At 53.2% G+C, this 18,210-nt stretch overlaps 1 protein-coding gene across 1 annotated transcript in view; it reads left to right on the forward strand.

The window, feature by feature from the left end:
* The window catches only part of ASB2 (ankyrin repeat and SOCS box containing 2), a 48,451-nt gene that overhangs the window by 15,302 nt on the left and 14,939 nt on the right, over positions 1-18,210 (forward strand). The window contains exons 3-6 of the mRNA XM_040256592.1: positions 7,469-7,567; positions 11,044-11,210; positions 12,043-12,198; positions 14,443-14,688. Of these exons, the coding sequence (XP_040112526.1) occupies positions 7,469-7,567; positions 11,044-11,210; positions 12,043-12,198; positions 14,443-14,688 (668 nt within the window). The remainder of the gene's footprint in view (positions 1-7,468; positions 7,568-11,043; positions 11,211-12,042; positions 12,199-14,442; positions 14,689-18,210) is intronic.

The raw sequence follows: 18,210 nt of genomic DNA on the forward strand, positions 1-18,210 counted from the left end.
TATACATTTTAAAAAATGCTTTTGCTCCGCATGGAGTCCAAGACAAGTGTGTATTTGCAGGAATTTTTTAAAATTTTATTTTTATTATTTTTTTTAACACCAGAAACATTTTATAATAGGGTATAGCTGATTAACGATTGGGATATAGTTGTGATAGTTTCAGGTGAACAGCGAAGGGACTCAGCCATACATATACATATGCCCATTCTCCATGGGAGTAGGAAGTGATATAACCGTTGTGTGGGTATTACCTTGAGTCATAGGCCTCAAGTCTTATTGTCTTCAACAGCCAGTTGACTTCCTGTGTGACCTCGGGCAAGTCACTTAACCTCTCTGAACCTCAAACAATAATAGTAATAACAGCAGCAACAATAAACAGACTTTCTGATGCTCAGAACCAGTGGATAGGGATGAAGGTGGGTGATGGTACACCTTGACCCTGTACCCTGATCAAAGGGTGACTTTGGCCCTTCGGAGACTAGACCACTTCTGCAAGGCAGGCTGAGCAAAGGCCTGGGATGCCCACCACTCAGGCATCCCTTCCCTAAAGGGGCAGGCAGGCAGCCTCCTCAGATGAAAGCTCTAAGTTACTGAGCTGTGCATAAGGAAGTCCCATTCTGGGACTCTATCTGAAATGCAGAAGTCCAAAGCTAAGATCGTGGTGGCTCATGTTCTAGAAGCCCTGGTTCCTGTTCTGGCCAGTTCAGCCTAAGTCAGACCACAGGTTCCTCTTTCTCAGGGGGATCAGATAGAAGAGCATCCTGCCCTCATCCTAGCTGCAGCACAAACCATGTATCCTGGGGCCACCTCTGCAGCTTTCTCCCCAGTGTGGGAACCACCCCCAGGAGTCCTGGGACCCTTGAAAATATTAGCACTGGGCCCTGACCTCCTCCTTCTTCTCTGGGTAGAAAGTAGAGGCCCACCATGGGGTGTAAACATTTATTCTGAGAAAAACCTCTCACATAGCAGGGAAAGGGCTTCTGCGGGGCCACGTGGTCCTCACCTAAGACCCAGGCAGAGTCGTGCAGGGCAGGAGGACTGAGCCTGCCTCTCCGCACCCTGGAGGTGACCTGCGGCCGCCTGGGTTCTGTTCTGCCCTTTCGTCTCTGAAAGGAGGCAGAGCTACTGGGAAAGCAAGTCCCTTTCATGGGATTTTTAATGAAATTCTCCTCTCCTGCCCTGCAAGCTCAGCCCACGAGCGTTCACCTGACCCTGAGAGAAGCCACGGAAGGTGGATGTCTCAGGGTCCGATTTACGTGTGACAACGCAGGCGCCCCGCAGGGCCAGGACCCAAACCAAGGTCTGACGCACCCTGAGTTTCAGACACTTAGCCAGCTGTGCTGATGCTACAGAGGCCTCTGTTTCCTGCCCCTCCTCCACTTCCAAGGGCCTCCTCCCCACTGAGATTTAGGGTCCCACCCCCACAAGAGACATATGGACTTGCATTCAGACACCGCCTGAGAGTAAGTATAGGGCCCGAGAGAGTCGTGGAACAGATTTATCCCCGAATATCACCGTGTCCGTCTAAGTGCCCCACAGCAGTCCAGAAGGTGGGCATCACACATGCCCTCAGAGGCTCCCCGTGGCCAGCCCCTCCTCATCTTTGAGCAGGCTCCCCGGTCAAGCAGGTTGCATTCTTCCTTTCCTGGCTGCTTACTTCGTTGCCCTGACAATGACTTACAGCTTCTATCTTTTTATTTCTGCCGTTCACCTGTGAACTCCATGAAGGCTGGAGCCTCACTCGTCCTCCTTCCTGTGAGGCCCCGTGTCTAGCACGTGGGGCCTGATCTGTGGCAACACCGCAGAGCCCTTTGTAGGCGGATGAATGGGTGAATGCAGACCCGAGTGAGGCGGTGGCTGATTAGACCAGAAAGGGAAGGGCGTGTAGAGTGGGTCTGGATCTTCCCTCTGTCACTACTGGCTGTGTGACCTCAGGCAAGTGACTTGACTTTTCTGAGCCCCAGCAGCCTTATCCCTAAAATGGTAATAACAGAACTTGCCTAGGCTCACCTGGCACCTTTTCTTACGAAAAGCAAATCAGATGAGGTAGGTGTTGAAGTCCCCCGCAACATCCTGCCGCCTGAATGGCTTTCCCCCACTTCCTCCCTGTGTACCCTGACTGCTCATCTCATGACAGCCTCCGTTTCCTGGACAAGCTTTTGTGTCATTATCTGGCCTCCTGAGAGTGTCCCCAGTGACACTGTGTGACCTTCTTGGGGACAGAGAACAGATATTACTCACTTTTGTATCCTCAGTTCAGTTCAGTTCAGTCGCTCAGTCGTGTCCGGCTCTTTGCGACCCCATGAATCGCAGCATGCCAGGCCTCCCTGTCCATCACCAACTCCTAGCATTCACTCAGTCCATCGAGTCCGTGATGCCATCCAGCCATCTCATCCTCTGTTGTCCCCTTCTCCTCCTGCCCCTAATCCCTCCCAGCACCAGAGTCTTTTCCAGTGAGTGCCTGGCAAAGAGCCTGGATCACTATAGATGCCCAGTGATTGTTGCTATGCAAATCAGTGTACTTTGAATCCAGTAAAATTCTCTGCTGCTACTGCTGCTAAGTCGCGTCAGTGGTGTCCGACTCTGTGCGACCCCATAGACAGTAGCCCACCAGGCTCCTCTGTCCCTGGGATTCTCCAGGCAAGAACACTGGAGTGGGTTGCCATTCCCTTCTCCACTGCATGAAAGTGAAAAATGAAAGTGAAGTCGCTCAGTCGTGTCTGACTCTTAGCGACCCCATGGACTGCAGCCTACCAGGCTCCTCCATCCATGGGATTCTCCAGGCAAGAGTACTGGAGTGGGGTGCCATTGCCTTCTCTGAAAATTCTCTAGAAATACAATTTATTGTTACCTGCTTGTGACCAAAATGGCAAATGAGGACATAAAGGTCAACTGGCACTTTGGGATCCTAGCAATGAAAGCCAGCTCAGCATTTCAGAGAAAATATAATATTCCCTCTTAAAGTCATTTTCCAGTTTGCTTCTCCTCTACCAGAGGGTAAAGGGTTGAACTCTGATCCCTGAACCCAAGGCAAAGGATTTGGCTTGAGTATGTATGACTATCATTCGCCAAACCTTGGCCCACTGAGGACTCTCTGAATGGAAGACGAACTTCCTATCCAATAAAAAAAACAGGATTCATGCACTCATGAAGCAGGGAGTCTAGGGTTACCGACATGAACCAGTTCAAATGGGTCTAGAAGGCTGGGTCTTCCAGTTTTCAAACTTCTGCATTTTATTTAAGGTTACATTTCTAAGAAGATGAAAGCATGAGGCAGGAACTTGCTTGAGCTGATGTATGCACAGCTGCAAACAATTCAAAGAAGCCACTTTTACTGTACAATTATGATGTTCCAGCTTCATGCTTGGCACTTGTATGTGAATCAGGCCTGGTCCCTACTTTCCCGAAGCTTGCAGTCTAACGAGGGCAAAGCTCAGAGGTACACAATGATCAAATAGGATGGGTGCAGCAAAGAGGCTTGCTTCAGTGTCAGAGGGACACAGGAAGAGTTGATTTATTTCTTAGTCTAGGAGGTGGGCTTTGCAGGATGAATAGGAGTTCGTCAAACGGGCTAGAGAAAGTGAACCTCTTTGAGCCTCAGTTTCCTCATCTGCAAAAGGGAGCCAATTATATCGCCTTCACAAAGTGGTCTAGAGGATGAAATGAAGTAGTTCGTGCCACGTGCCTATCATAAGACTCAGTACACAGCAAACTCTCAATGAATCTTAGCCTTCGATGGGAAGGCAGAAGTTGCAGTCGGAACTCTCATTCCCCTCTACTTGTGAGTCCTCTCTGGCCAGCCCAGAAAGGATGAGTTGGCCAGTGGATGAGAGGGGACAGAGCTCATGGGCGGCCTGGGCATGGAGGTAGTGGGCTCATGTGAGCTCTCCCTCTCTCTAACCATGAGCACGGAGGGCTGGCTCTCCAGGAATCTGAGGTCTTGGCCTATAACCACACACCACCAAGATTGCCATAGAGGGTATTACCCTTTCAAAGGTTTTCATTTGCTTGTTTTGTAATATTCATTGAAATTTATCAAGCGCCTACTGTGTACTTCCCTGGGGGCTCAAACAGTAAAGAATCTGCCTGCCATGCAGGAGACTCAGGTTCGATCCCTGGGTCAGGAAGATCCTCTGCGGAAGGGAACGGCTACCCACACCAGTGTTCTTGCCTGGAGAATCCCACGGACAGAGGAGCCTGGCGGGCTACAGTCCATGGGTTCTTGCCTGGAGAATCCCACGGACAGAGGAGCCTGGCAGGTTACAGCCCATGGGGTTGCGAAGAGTCAGACACGACTGAGTGACTAACACTTGACTGTGTGCCAGGCCCTGTACTCATGACACCTGTGCTGGACACAGGGTTCGTGTAAGGACCAGATGAGAGAGCAGGTGTCAGACGCTGCTTGGTAGGGTGGCAGGCACGGGGAAGAGTCTTGTTACCAGCTCCCTCCGCTATTAAGATGCCTGCTTGCCACCTGCGTTCACCCAGGTCCAGGCCAAATTAACACCCTTCCTGGGACTGGCCCGGGCATCTCGTTAACTCCAAGAGGACTCACTGAGAAGTTAGGGGACCTTGTCATCACTGCCCGGCTCCCCACTCTCACTGAGCCTGACCGGTGTCAGGATCGGGATGGGCTGGATTCCAGGACAGGGACCTGGCTATGGGGACACACCCCAACCCCGACCTGCCCACCCACACAGAGGACGGGGGACTCTTCCTGGGCCCCTTCCAGGTCATGACCTGTGCCCACATCCTGCCAGGTCCCTCTCACCTCGGATGACTCAGCCCTGGTGGTTTTCTTCGCTGGGAATTTCCCTGCTCCAGACCTGAGGGGAAGTGGGGTCGGCAGACTTGATCAGAAAGAACACGGAACCCAGTTGGGGGCCCTGCACACTTTCCAGCTCTGAGCACTCACCCTATCTGCCCCTCCAGCCCAGTTAATGCCTGATTTCAGAGCCCCCAGAGTGAATCCTCCAGCCTCTCTCCCAGGCCCTCCCCTGCAGCCCGGTGGCGGTGTGTGTCCTGGCCCCCCAACACTGTAGATTTCTGAACATCTGGAGGATCACATCAACCATCTGCACCGCCCGGGGCCTCGTGCACGGCGTGGGACCAGCAGGAGCTGGGAAGGTCTCCTTGAAACAAGCATGGTCTGTCTGTTTCCTCCTCTGCCTGTGGGAGCAATCGGCCCCCTGCCTCTATCCAGGGAGCCGGGAGGATGGAAAGAAGGTGCTGCCCTGAGGCTTCATGAGGGAAAGTCACCGTCACCACCTCGCTGCCACCCCTACCAGCCTCACTGTCCCTTTCTTGCTGTTACTTTTATGCCATCAGTGAAATGTCCTCATTTCAGGGTGATAGTGGGCTGCTATCAATGCTTTTTACCTGGCTAAAATCAGTCTAACAGCAAAAAGTGATGAGGCCACACATGGACCCATGATGAGAGTGACTGGGTGCCCAGGGCCATGCAGATGTAGAAGCCCAGGGCTTTGTCATGACCCTCGGGCTGGGGACTGCCACTGTGCCCAGAAGTCTCCCCTTTTCAGGGCCAGGAGTAAAGAATATACCTGCCAATACAGGAGACTCGAGCTTGATCCGTGAGTCAGGAAGATTCCCTGGAGGCAGAAAAGGCAACCCACTCGAGTATTCTTGCCTGGAGAATCCCCTTGGACAGAGGAGCCTAGCGGGCTACAGTCCACAGGGTTGCAAAGAGTCAGACACGACTGAGCAACTGAGCACATATACACGCAGCAAGTGCAGCAGTGACGCTGAAGCAGCAGCTCTTGAGGCTGGGAAGAGGACCCTGGCAGGCCCGGGCTCTGAGCCCCCTCCCCAGGACACGGCCTTGGGTGTGTGTGACCTCCTGAGTATCCACGTGAGTTCACTGCAGCGAAAGCTCCACAACCACCACAGCAGCGAGGGGACCCCTGGTCTGGTCCCGCCTCCTCATTTTGCAAAAGAGGAAACTGAGGCACAGAGGGGTGGGGGCTTGTTCCCAGTTGCAGGGCCTGTCAGTGTGGTGGACTGAGGGCAGAAGAGAGGATAAAGGGGTGGGAGAGAGGGAAAGACCAAGCCTCTGGGGAATGGAGCCCATTGTCAGAGCTCCACGGACAGGCAGGCAGCGACTTCGCAGCTGCGTGTGGGCCTGGGGCAGTTTCTCACTTCTTGGAGCCTCAGCCTCCATGTCTAGACAAAGCAGTGGCATCGGCACCCACTCTAGCAGTCGTGGCATCACACTTGGCCTCGCGGTGCTCAGGAACAGGTCGACGAGAAGGAAGGCAGGAAGTGATGGCCGTGCTGCAGTGATGAACCACGCGGGACAGGTGCTGGCGTCCTGCCCGTCTCTCTGCTCCTCACCCTTCCGTGTCCCCACCTGGCTGAGGGTGCCCACAAAATCTGCAGGGCCTATAGCTCTAGCACCTCCGTGGCCCACAGGGGGCTGGTCACCTGTACCAGCATCCTCCCCAATCCTTCAGGGTACCCCAAGAGGGGCACAGGAGACCAGACTGGGTCATCTGGGGTGTCCAAGGCCCCAGGGCCCCCAGTCTGCTGGAAGAGGGGCCAGCAAGCCCTGTTCCCACGCCAACTCCAACAAATTCAGATCTGTACAGAGGCCACCACCCCTCCTTTTGACCCTCCTGTCCTTACAACAGCCCGGGGTGGGGGGTGGGAAAACGGAGCCCAGAGAGATGAAATCGTGATATGATCAATGGTGGACACATGTCGAGCCCTGTGCCCGGCCCTCTGATAAGCCCTTTACACTGTTCAAGCACTCAGGCCTCACCAGACTGAATTCCAGAGAAGGGGTACCTGTTCAAGGTCACACAGCCAGGAAGTGCCAGAGCTGGATTTGAACCCATGTCAGTCTGACTCCAAGCCCTGGCTCTCGTGACCCTCATGCATGCTTCTGCTGTGCCCTCTGCCCTGTTTGTTCTGACCCTGGGATGGCAGGACCCTCTAATGAGGAGCCGGCGAGGTGGGGGTGGGGCACTGACCTGGCTTGGCGCCCCAGCTTTGCTCTCCTTGTCCTCCACCCCGGTGAATTTCTTGTCCATCTCTTGTGGGGACCCAGCCCAGCCCGCCCCGAGACTGAGTGCTTTTCATCCTGGGACCTGCCACTGACTACTTCTCACATCTTCTGGGTGAAGAATGTCACCTTGCTTCATATCTGCCTCCCGCGTGGTTGGCTGGGGAGGGGGGACCTGGGGCGTGGGGTGAGGTTAACCTCATTGTTGTCTTATATGGTCATTTAAATCTCCCAGGGCTTCCTCCAGGGGCCAAAAATAATCTGGAGACACAGCAGCTGCGTCCAGACACAGGGAGGACCCGGCCATCTGCTTTGGTTCAGAGCCCTGTGTCTGTCTGTCAGTCTCCCCCTCGCTCTCCCTCCATCCTCGTTCCTGCCTCCGGCCATGACCCGCTTCTCATACACGGAATACTTTTCCCTCTTTCACTCCTGCCCTGCACCCTCCAGGTCCGCTGTGTCTCCTGAGAGCGCCCCGACCTCAGCCCCCAAGGGCCTGTTCCAGGAGGTTATGCAGAAATACAACCGCAGCAAGTCCTCCCAGCTGGTGTAAGTGCCCCCCGCCGTGGCCCCCAGACCATCCAAGCTCACTCTCCTCCAGACTGGGATTGGGGGTGGAAGGCAGGCCCACGGGCCCCAGGAAGGGACCCCCCCCCTCCGAGACACACACCTCTTCCAGGTATGTCCCCCGGAGACTCAGAGGCTCCAGCCAAGCCGGGCTTGGTGGTCACAGACTCTGTCCTCAAGGACCTGCCAGCCAGGCTGAGCTTGCGATTATCCCCTCGGTGTGCCGCCCCCTCAGATGGGCCCTGTGCACTAGAGTCACCCCACGGGGCTCTGAACCTGGGGACCCAGTGAGAGGGAAACTGGGGAGACAGCCCAGGACCCCAGAGGCTCAGAGCTGAGGCTGATGAATCTGCTGCTTGTCTGTCTCACTTTCCCTCGTCATCAGCACGGGTCTGTCTGAGCACATCCACAAAGCCCACACCCACAAGTTCGGTTTTGCTTTGTTGCTTTTATTTATTAAGCGCCAGGTGCTAAAACGGAGAAACAATCCGAGCCACAGGAGGGGCTCTCTTTGCCTAGTACTAGGATCTGGGCTCGGTGTGTCCTTGAAAATAGCTCTGTGCGAGTTCTGTCTCTGCTCCCCCACATCGACCCTAGAAGCAGCTAAAAGCCAAAGAGGGGTCCCATCGCTGGAGCCCTTGTATCCTTGATCAGCTACATTGTGGGGAGGAGGCGATTGGCCAATGCTTCACTTCTTCTTCTCAGCCCTCCGCAACCTGCCATCCCACCTCTTCCTTGGTGCTGCAGGTAGGATTTTGATCGTCAGGAAGAGGGAGACCCAGATTCTGGTCTCTGCGCTGCCGCCGCTTCCTGTGCAACTGTCCACGAGTTGCTGTCCCTCTCTGAGTCTCCGTCCTGTGTTAGGACAGAGTGGCCTCCAGGGTCCTGTGTAGCTTCTTAGTCTCTGATGGTCTAACACCCCAACAGCTCCCCCCACCCTGGAGGCGGGCACTTTGGCTGAGCTCACAGACAAGCCAGCGGTGTGTGTGCCTGAGTGCTCCAGGGTCCTCATACCCCAGCTGGACAAGACCCAAGCTGGGCGGCAGGTCCTGAGAGTGTTTTCATGACACTGCACACCACCGAGGCCACAAAAACAGCCAGCCCTCATCCTTTCCAGTTCAGCCGGGTCCCACAGGAGACCTTCCGGGGAAGACGGGACACCTACCCCACCTGGGCCTCTCCTGACACCAACAGGGGCTGCTCTGGCCGCTCGTAAGAGGAGCTCGTCAAGGTGGCAGTGATGGCGTTGATGGGGACTCCAGGGCTTATCTGGTCAGTTACCCATCGTCCTTGCTGGATCTGTAACTTAACCGGCATCTGTGCTCTGAAGCTATTAATAACCAGAGAGACTGAGAGCCGGGAGGAAGTGCTGCTCTCGCTGCAGGAAGCAGCTGGGAGGGTGAAGGGGCTGGCCCTGCAGACGCTCCGGGCCTATCCAGGCCCCTGACAGGGACGAGGGTCCTGGGACCAGGCTGGCCTCTGGTCTCACCTCCTCCATCTGGGAGATAGGGACATTTATGCAGCATGTTTCCCAAGGGTGGAACCATAGCAGTCGTGGTCCTCACTGACTCTCTAAGGATGGAGGAAGTCAGCGCCGAGAATCAATGAATGAATGAACAAGCGAAGTGGCTTGGATGAGTCAAGCTAAGAAGTTACCTCTCACCTTAGCCCTGGAATCTCTTTGATGTTGACAGAGTTTTAAATTGTGAAGGCTTCAGATGTATTAGTCCTCCAGGCATTTAAATCTTGTAGCAGCTAAAAGTTCTAGGGGTGAGGAGAAGGATCTGGAGTAAGGAAAAGGGTTGGGCAGACCCCAGAGAGATACTCACTGTGAATAGTCCCACTCTGAGGGGTCTGTGCTTCCATCTCAGTGCAAATAGGCCCTGAGGTGGAGGCGTTTGGTACACTCTGGAGCGCTATGTGCAGGGAAGGTGTTTAACTATCATTAAAACTCCCATGGGGCTGGCTGCCCATCACTTTGGAGGCCAGCGTTGGATGCCCGAATCCTCTGGTACGATGGTCTTGGTGCAGCAGAGCCAGGCACTGCAAGCTGCAGGGACAGAGGGGCGCCCTAATTCTCTGTTGGCCGCCAAGGAGCTCCTTGTAAAAGGGACCGTTGGTTCCCATCTGTGGAGGTGAATGAGCTTGCCGTGTTTCTCGTAGTTTCCCCTTGTGGTGCCTAACTCAGAGGTAAACACGTGGAAATGCTCCAAGTTCAAGGGGCTCACAAGGGTATGCAACACAGGCGAGGCCTGATCCAGAGCCCCCATATTTATTTTCATAGGTTGATTTGCCTCCAAATAGGGATTCCCCGATAGCCAGTTGATAAAGAATCTGCCTGCAATGCAGGAGACCCCGGTTCGATTCCTGGGTTGGGAAGATTCCCTGGAGAAAGGATAGGCTACCCACTCCAGTATCCTTGGGCTTCCCTTGTGGCTCAGTTGGTAAAGAATCTGCCTGCAGTGAGGGAGACCTGGGTTCGATCCCTGGGTTGGGAAGATCCCTTGCAGAAGGGAAAGGGGACCCACACCAGTATTCTGGCTTGGAGAATTCCACGGGCTATGTGATCCATAGGATCACAAAGAGTCAGACACGACAGCGACTTTCACTTTCATGCCTCCAAATGCTCAAAGGAAATCATTGCAAAGTTGTTTTGAATGAGATGCAAATAAAATTCCCAAAGAAACAAGAAATATTCTAACAGGGAAGAAACTGTCTTTGGGGAAATAGAAGAGATGAAGGAGTGAAAGAATTAGGGGTCTGTTTGGTTGGTTTGGTTTTTTGTTTGTTTGCTTGGTGGCAAGGTATGTGAGATTTTAGTTCCCTGAACAAGGATTGAACCTGTGCCCCTTGCAGTGGAAGGGTGGAGCACTAACCACTGGACCCTAGAGAATTCCCTGTTACGGTTCTTAAATTCTGAATTCTTCCTCCTCCCTCCCTCCCTTCCTTCTATGTTCTTTCTCGCTCTTTCTTTCAAGCAGCAAATATTTATTAAACACCTGTTAAGGACAAGCCACTGAGCTGGGCCCTGGGAATCAAATCATAAGGGATAAAAGAAAGACACAGGCCCTATGGTCTTGAAGCTCACAGTCCAGTGAAGGAGACAGACAGATGGTGGGCGAATGATCAAAGACATGTAAAGACAAGTGATGAGTCGATGGCTTATGACCGGAGGCAGGGAGAGGCTGACACGGGCAGGCAGGCCAAGGAAGCTGTGATGGGGCTGAGAGCTGGAGGGCCAAGGTCAGGCCTGAGGTCAGGGCAGGCTTCCCAGGGCTCGCCTGTGGGGGTTAGGAAGGATTAGTCTCCTCATCGAGAGGACACGGCTGCAGGGGCTGAGCACCTGTCCCAGAGCAGCGGGGACAAGCAGGGCTGTGTGATCCCACAGCCAACCCCGCTCCTGGCCCTGCCTCCGTCCGCCCCGGTCTTGAGGAATGACCCGCCCCTTGCTCTTACAGGCCCGTGGACCCTGTGCTAAAGGCCATCAAGGAAGGAGATGAAGAGGCCTTGACGGCTATGATCAAGGCGGGCAAGAACCTCTCAGAACCCAACAAGGATGGCTGGCTGCTGCTGCACGAGGCAGCCTACTACGGCCAGCTGAACTGCCTGAAGGCCCTGCACCGAGGTGAGGCGGCGGGTTGGGCTGCGGCCACAGGTGGGATTGGGACCCATGGGTGGTGGCACTTTCCTTCTGGAGCTTTGGCCCACAACAACCGTGGTGACCAGGGGCAAGGCCAAGGTACCACCCCGCCTTGCAGAGTTAAAGTCAGCACGTTGGAAGGGAGGAAGTGACGTGTCCCCTGTCTCCCCAACTCCGCCCTCCCCACCCCATCCTGCCACCTCTCCAGCCCTCCAGGACAGGAGAGTCTAATTCCTAGAAGAGGACTGAGGGAGGGCTGACTTCTGAGAGTGCCAGCTTGTCCCAGAATGTTCCAGGGTTGATCTGGTGTGGAAAATACCACAGCTGTGTCTGTGCCCTGCCAAGGCCGTCTCCAACAGCTGTGAGATCCTGGGCAACTCATGCCTCCTCTCTGGAGCCTTGACCTCCCCCCAGGCTAGATGAGGGTGGGGAACACCTGCAAGCAGGATCTACCTCTGCCCTCAGGGATCCAGAAAGGGACCCCAGGCAGCCCACCACACGCCAGAGCAGGAAGAGCGGCAGTGGCTGGTGGGAGTGTGAGGGAAGGCTGGGTTCAGAGAAGGAGGGGGTTCAATCAGGGAAGGCTTCCCAGGGGAGGTGGCATCTGAGCTGGATTAATATGAACGGAGAGCTGAAACAGCCCTGTTGTAAGTGGCTGAATCCAGGACCAAGAGGAAGAAGGCAGTCTGGTTGGTAAATTCAGGCGGAGGCCACAGGTGTCTGTCCTCAGAATGGGAGGGAATTGGGACTAACTCTGTGTTGGAGGGACAGATGGGTATCTTCCTCCTTCATGAATTTCCTGGTCTGTCCTCCACAGCGTACCCGGCAGTCATCGACCAGCGCACCCTGCAGGAGGAAACGGCCCTTTACCTGGCGACCTGCAGGGGACATGTGGACTGCCTCCAATTCCTGCTCCAGGCTGGTGCCGAGCCCGACATCTCCAACAAGTCCCGAGAGACACCGCTCTACAAAGGTGAGCCCAGGGGCGTGGGCTTCCCCCAGGAAAAGTCCAGAGGCGTATCAGGAGGATTTGCTTGCAAAGTGTACAACCCTCCCCACCGGGTCCACTGTGATGGCACAGCCTCATTCAGGTGTATAACTTACATAACTGAACCACTCATTCGTGCACATATTCAGGCAATATTTCCCAAGTTCTCCCATGGGCCTGGCACACTGAGGACTCAGAGATGAAAAGATATGGTCTATGCCCTTGTGATCGTGCAGTCCGGTAGACATTGATTCACAGGCGATATACATTGATTCTTAGTCAGCTACTGGCACCAAAGAGCTTGACACAAGGGAGCCTGGGGGAGGGACCAGGATGTGGGAGAGGGCACCCCCACAGGAGGGAGTCCCAGAGCTGAACCTGAACTGGAGGGATTCACCAGCGGGATGAGCAAGGGGAACAGCATAGGCAAAAGTGAAGAGGCACGAGAGGGAATCTGTTGCTCCAGGATTTTTGAGAAAATGAAAACTCCAACTTACTCAATATGTCATCCAAGGACAGTCACCAGCTGCCCTAGCAATGCCCAGAGTCAAAATCCGAATAATCACAACAGCTGGCAATTATCAAGTGTTTACTATACACCAAGCTCTGTTCTTTTTTCTAACCCTCACATACATCCACATATGAAGCAAGCACTGCTAGCTTCCCCAGTTTACAGATGAGGCCTTAAGGCATAGAGAGCAGACGGGAGGCACCCAGGATCACATGGCCAGGAAGGGCAGACCTGGGATCTAACTCTGAGGGCTGGATGCCAGCATCACGCTCTGAACTACTCCACTCTCCAGTGTCTAGTTCATGCCTATGCATGTAAACAGTCAGCTCCGGGTCTTGCAAAAAGCACAGGGCCTCTACACTTTGAAAAACGACAGAAATTCCCAATTTCCCTGGAATATCCCATCGGCAACAGGAACCGGATCCACTGCAGACCTGTGGTGGAGGTGTCTTCCCTAGAACTCATGTCCCCTGGGCACCGGAGCCGTCACCCAGAGCCCCAGCTGTCCCAGAAAGACCTCCCAGGATGCTGAGTGACTCACAGCTGAAGCCTGAACCCTGATCCTACATAAGCTCCACCCTAGAGCCTTTGTACCTTGCCCCACTCCACTCTCCCACAGCACCCTCTCGGGAAGGTTTTGTTACCTTTGCTTTACAGGTGAAAGAGCCCAAGGCTTAGAGAAGCCGTGAGATTCGCTTGGGGTCCTGTTTGAAACACTGCACAGGCAGCCCTTCTTCCTTCGTGTGCATGCACGTTCGGTCTCTCAGTCATGCCTGGTTCTTTGCCACCCCGTGGACTGTAACCCACCAGGCTCCTCTGCCCATGGGATTTCCCAGGCAAGAACACTGGAATGGGTTGCCATCCCCTACTTCACGGAATCTTCCCAACCCAGGGATCGAACCTGCGTCTCCTGCATCTGCAGGCAGATTCTTTATCACTGAGCCACCTAGGAAGCCCCTCTTCCTTCTCCCCATCTCCCTAACTGACTCAGAGAAGTTTCCAGGGGTGGTTAATTCGGACAAGTTCTCGGTCTCCCTTGGAACAGCTCTGCCAGCACTAAGGGTACATTTAGAGTCCAGAGCCAGATAAGGCTTAAAAGGGAGCTTTGAGCAGGTTGAGAAAGACTTGATGAGCTGCACTCAGAAGACAAATTTTAACTGAGCAGCGTTTGAGGAAGTGTTTTGAGCAGGAATGTGACACTGCCCTCCTCTTATTCTGGCCTCGTGGAGGACTGAAACAGGTAACACTGAAAAGGGAGATGAGTTAGGGGCATTCTGGAACCTTCCAGGGGACAGAGACTCCAGACCTGACTACCTGGATTTGAATCCCAGTTCTGTCACTTACTGTGTGACCCTGGGCAAGTCACTTAACTTCTCTGTGCCTCACTGTCCTCCTCTGTGAAAAGGGACAATACAGCATCCTTTAAGGGTATTTGGGAGAACTAAATTAACCACGTGAAGTGCTTAGAATAGAGTACAGGCACATAACCAGTGCTATACACACATCAGAATATTATTGCTAATTACTGTTACTATAGTTGTATATCCTAGGTTTAGTGAAGGGACTGGAACTTAGTGCAGACTCAGCAGATATTTGTTGCGTGAATTCACTTCTGGCTGATGAATGAATGGTTGGATGGACAAATGAATGAATGAAGGCATGGCTGTCCAAGTCCTGCCAGGGGCCCCGCTGACCGTCTTGCTTCTTGCTGGGCACAGCCTGTGAGCGCAAGAACGTGGAGGCAGTGAGGATTCTGGTGCAGTACAAGGCGGACACCAACCACCGCTGTAACCGAGGCTGGACGGCTCTGCACGAGTCTGTGGCTCGCAACGACCTGGAGGTCATGGAGATCCTGGTGAGCGGAGGCGCCAAGGTGGAAGCCAAAAATGCCTATGGCATCACCCCCTTGTTCGTGGCTGCCCAGAGTGGGCAGCTGGAGGCACTGAGATTCCTGGCCAAACACGGTGAGTAGTAAGGGTCCCTGGGTCATGAAGTTCCCAAGGAGCACAGCTGAGAAGGACCTCAGATTAACTCTAAGGGAAAGCAAGTTTAGGTGTCATCTATGGACCTACTCTGATTGAGTGACAGCATCTTCTGGGAGTGCTGTGTTAAGGATTCTGAGGTTGTGCCTGGGCTCAGCGGGAAACAAGTTGAGATCCACCAGTGATGCCTGCAATTAGGAACACACTTGGAGGGGTGTGGTACACCCGCCCCATGTTAGCTGTCTCTCACCTAGTCCAACATCCTTATTTTACAAATGAGGAATCTGAGGCCCAGAAAGAGGAAGCGACTTACCTATCAATAGTCACGCAGCAAATTACTTATAGACTAGCAGGTTGAGAAAGACTTGATGAGCTGCACTCAGAAGACAAATTTTAACTGAGCAGCGTTTGAGGACCTCCCAACACCCCAGCAACTTCTCTTTCCATCACATCACCCTTCAGGGCCAGAAGGAACTTCAAACAACATCTAGGTCACCTCCTCACTTTATATGGAGAAGGAAATGACAACTCACTCCAGTATTCTTGCTTAAAAATCCCATGGACAGAGGAACCTGGCAGGCTACAGTCTATGGGGTCACAAAAGAGTCAGACACAACTTTGTTGTTAAAGAACAACTCACTTTATAGGTGATGAAACCGAGGGCCAGGATGGGAAGGTGATTTGTCCAAGGTCACACAAATTAGTGGCAGAACTGGGATTCAGACCCTGGTCTTTGTACTCTTTGCCTCTTAAAAATCTTTGTTCACTTAATGGGATAAAATAAAATAATATTGCCCAGATTATTACGTCCCAGTAACAGAAGACTCTGAGACGATGGCAGATGTTCTTTTGGTTAAAAAGATCATAATATTCTGATTTTCCCCAAGAACTCTTTTGATTTCTCTTCTCACTCCCATGGAAATGACTTTGCCACTAGAGAAACAGACACCAGAAGCAAGCCAGACCTGGGGGCTGAGCTGGAAGAAGCTTTCGAGGACCTGCTGCATGACAGGCCCTGCACTAAGCAGGAGCACAGAATAGGCCCGAGGGGTTTTCTCTGTAGCCTAGGAGGCAGGGAGTGGAGGAGACTGAGGCTCAGAGAGATTAAATGATCGGTCACAATCGGAGCCTGGATTCTGACTGCCATCATCTGACCCCAAACTGCAAGTTCTTTGCACTCCACCACCCCGCCCCAGGGCTCGAGAATTTCCATCCTGGGACTTGGCCTGAATAAGCATCCATTTACTCAGCACATGCCCAAGCTGTTGGGAAAACAGACCCAGGGCACATCCTTGCCACTGGGGACAAATCTGGACTGACCGGCCAGAAGCAAAAGAGCACAGGCTGGGTCCTGGGAGCCAGGCAAGGAGGCTGGACAAAGGGCCAGGCGCTCCGCGGGTGAGAGGAGCAGGCTAGCACTGAACATCTGCCCAGCTCTCCTGCTGACACCCTGAGTCAGAGTCTGTTCCCGTTGAGGGCTGAGTCCATTTGCAAATCCAAATATTTTTCTTGTGTGAGCAGGCGGCTTTGCTGGCAGGGGCCCAGGCTTTCAGGGAGCAAGTCTTCCAGAGCTCAGGGGTGTTGGAGCCACTTGCCAACTCTCCCTCGGGTGGAGGCAGGAGCAGTGCCTGCGTCCCAGCCCTTAGTCCTGGGGGAACTCGTGCTTGCTGAGCACCCTCTCTGTGTCAGGCTCCGGGCAGGGAGGTTGTCTTAATCCACTCAGGTGACTGGCACAGAATACCACAGACTGGATGGCTTATAGACAACAGAGGTTTATTTCTCATAGGTTTGGAGGCTGGGAAGTCCAAGATCAAGGTGCCGTTGGACTCAGCGTCCCATGAGAGCCTGTTTCTACCTCCTAGACATCCATCTTCTTCTTGTGTCCTCACATGGGGGAAGGGGCAAGGGAGCTCTCTGTGGTCTCTTCTATTAGGGCACTAATCCCATTCATGAGGGCTCCACCCATATAACCTAATCACTTCCCAAAGGCTCTACCTCCTAACACCATTACACTGAGGATTAGGTTTCATATGAATCTTGGGGGGACATACATGTTTTTGTCTATAGCAGATATTTAATTCCATTATCTTACTTAGATAACCTCACAGTAACACTGGTTGCTAGGTACTATTTTTCTCAGTCAACAGATGAGAAAACTGAGGTTCCTAAAGGCTGTTTGAGGCCATAGACCTTGTAAAGCATGAAACAGAAACTTCAGCTGCTGTCTGTCATGAAAACCTGTGATATTTCCACTAGACCAGAAAGCAATCATCAAATATTAAAAGTACCAGAGCGCTTGTGATAAGCTGACTGCCCAGAAGGGATTCTGATTTCAGCCCTTGCTGATATTTCACTGCTATCTCCGTTCCATCTCCTATCAGAATAGGGGCTGGGGACAGACTGCACTTTTCTCTGCAGAGAAACCCCTGCCTTCTCTCTCCATCACCAGGAGATGGAGCAGATGTAGGAGATTGGGCTGAAGGGAAACCATCACCAGACTGATGCCTCCTCCTGGCAGCATGGTGTAGTGTTTCTTTCAGAGGAGACAGAAGCCATGGCTGTTAATAAATTCCTCTCTTAATCTTTGAAACGGAAGGCATGCTGCATGCACGCTCAGTCACTTCACTCGTCTCCAGCTCTTTGGGACCCCATGGACTATAGCCCACCAGGTTCCTCTGTCCATGGAGTCTTCAGGCAGGAATACTGGGGTGGGTTTCCATGCCCTCCTCCAGGGGATCTTCCCCACCCAGGGACTGAACCGGGGTCTCCCACATTGCAGGCGGATTCTTTACCATCTGAGCCACTAGGCAAAGAGCAAATAAATCCTAATTAATAAAGGTATTGAGGTTTTTTCTTTATGAGGAGGCTCTGTGCCCCCCTAGAACTGTGAGGGCCTTCCTCAGGGTAGGATCTGGATCATTTTAGGTGGAATGAGTGTTAGGAGCATTGTCTGTGCCATCAGAACATTTGCCAGGACTTCTGCCATCAGACCATCTAGGTTCACGTTTTGGCTCTTCCCTTATGAGCTGTGGGGTCTGGGGCCAGTTGCAGAGGTTCTCTGTGCTTCAGTGCAAGAGACATAAGAGATGCGGATTCGATTACTGGATCAGGAAGATCCCCTGGAGGAGGGCATGGCAAGCCACCCCAGTATTCTTGCTTGGAGAATCCCATAGACAGAGGAGCCAGGCAGGCTACAGTCCATAGGGTCGCCAAGAGTTGGACTTGACTGAAAGGACTTAGCACACACACACACGCGCGCGTGCTTCCATTTTCTTGTCTGTAACATGGAGATAAAGTTGTTTCTGATGGCATGGGGTTAGCATATTGTGGACTCAAAGAGACAGCACATGTACCGCTCCATGTGTGTGTCTTAGTCGCTCAGCCGAGTCTGACTCTTTGCAACACTATGGACCATTGCCTGCCAGGCTCCTCTATCCATGGAATTCTCCAGGCAAGAATACTGGAGTGGGTTGCCATTCCCTTCTCCAGGAGATCTTCCCAACC

Source organism: Oryx dammah, unplaced genomic scaffold, assembly GCF_014754425.2.
Source record: "Oryx dammah isolate SB20612 unplaced genomic scaffold, SCBI_Odam_1.1 HiC_scaffold_16, whole genome shotgun sequence".
In the NCBI taxonomy this organism is placed as follows: Eukaryota; Metazoa; Chordata; class Mammalia; order Artiodactyla; family Bovidae; genus Oryx; species Oryx dammah.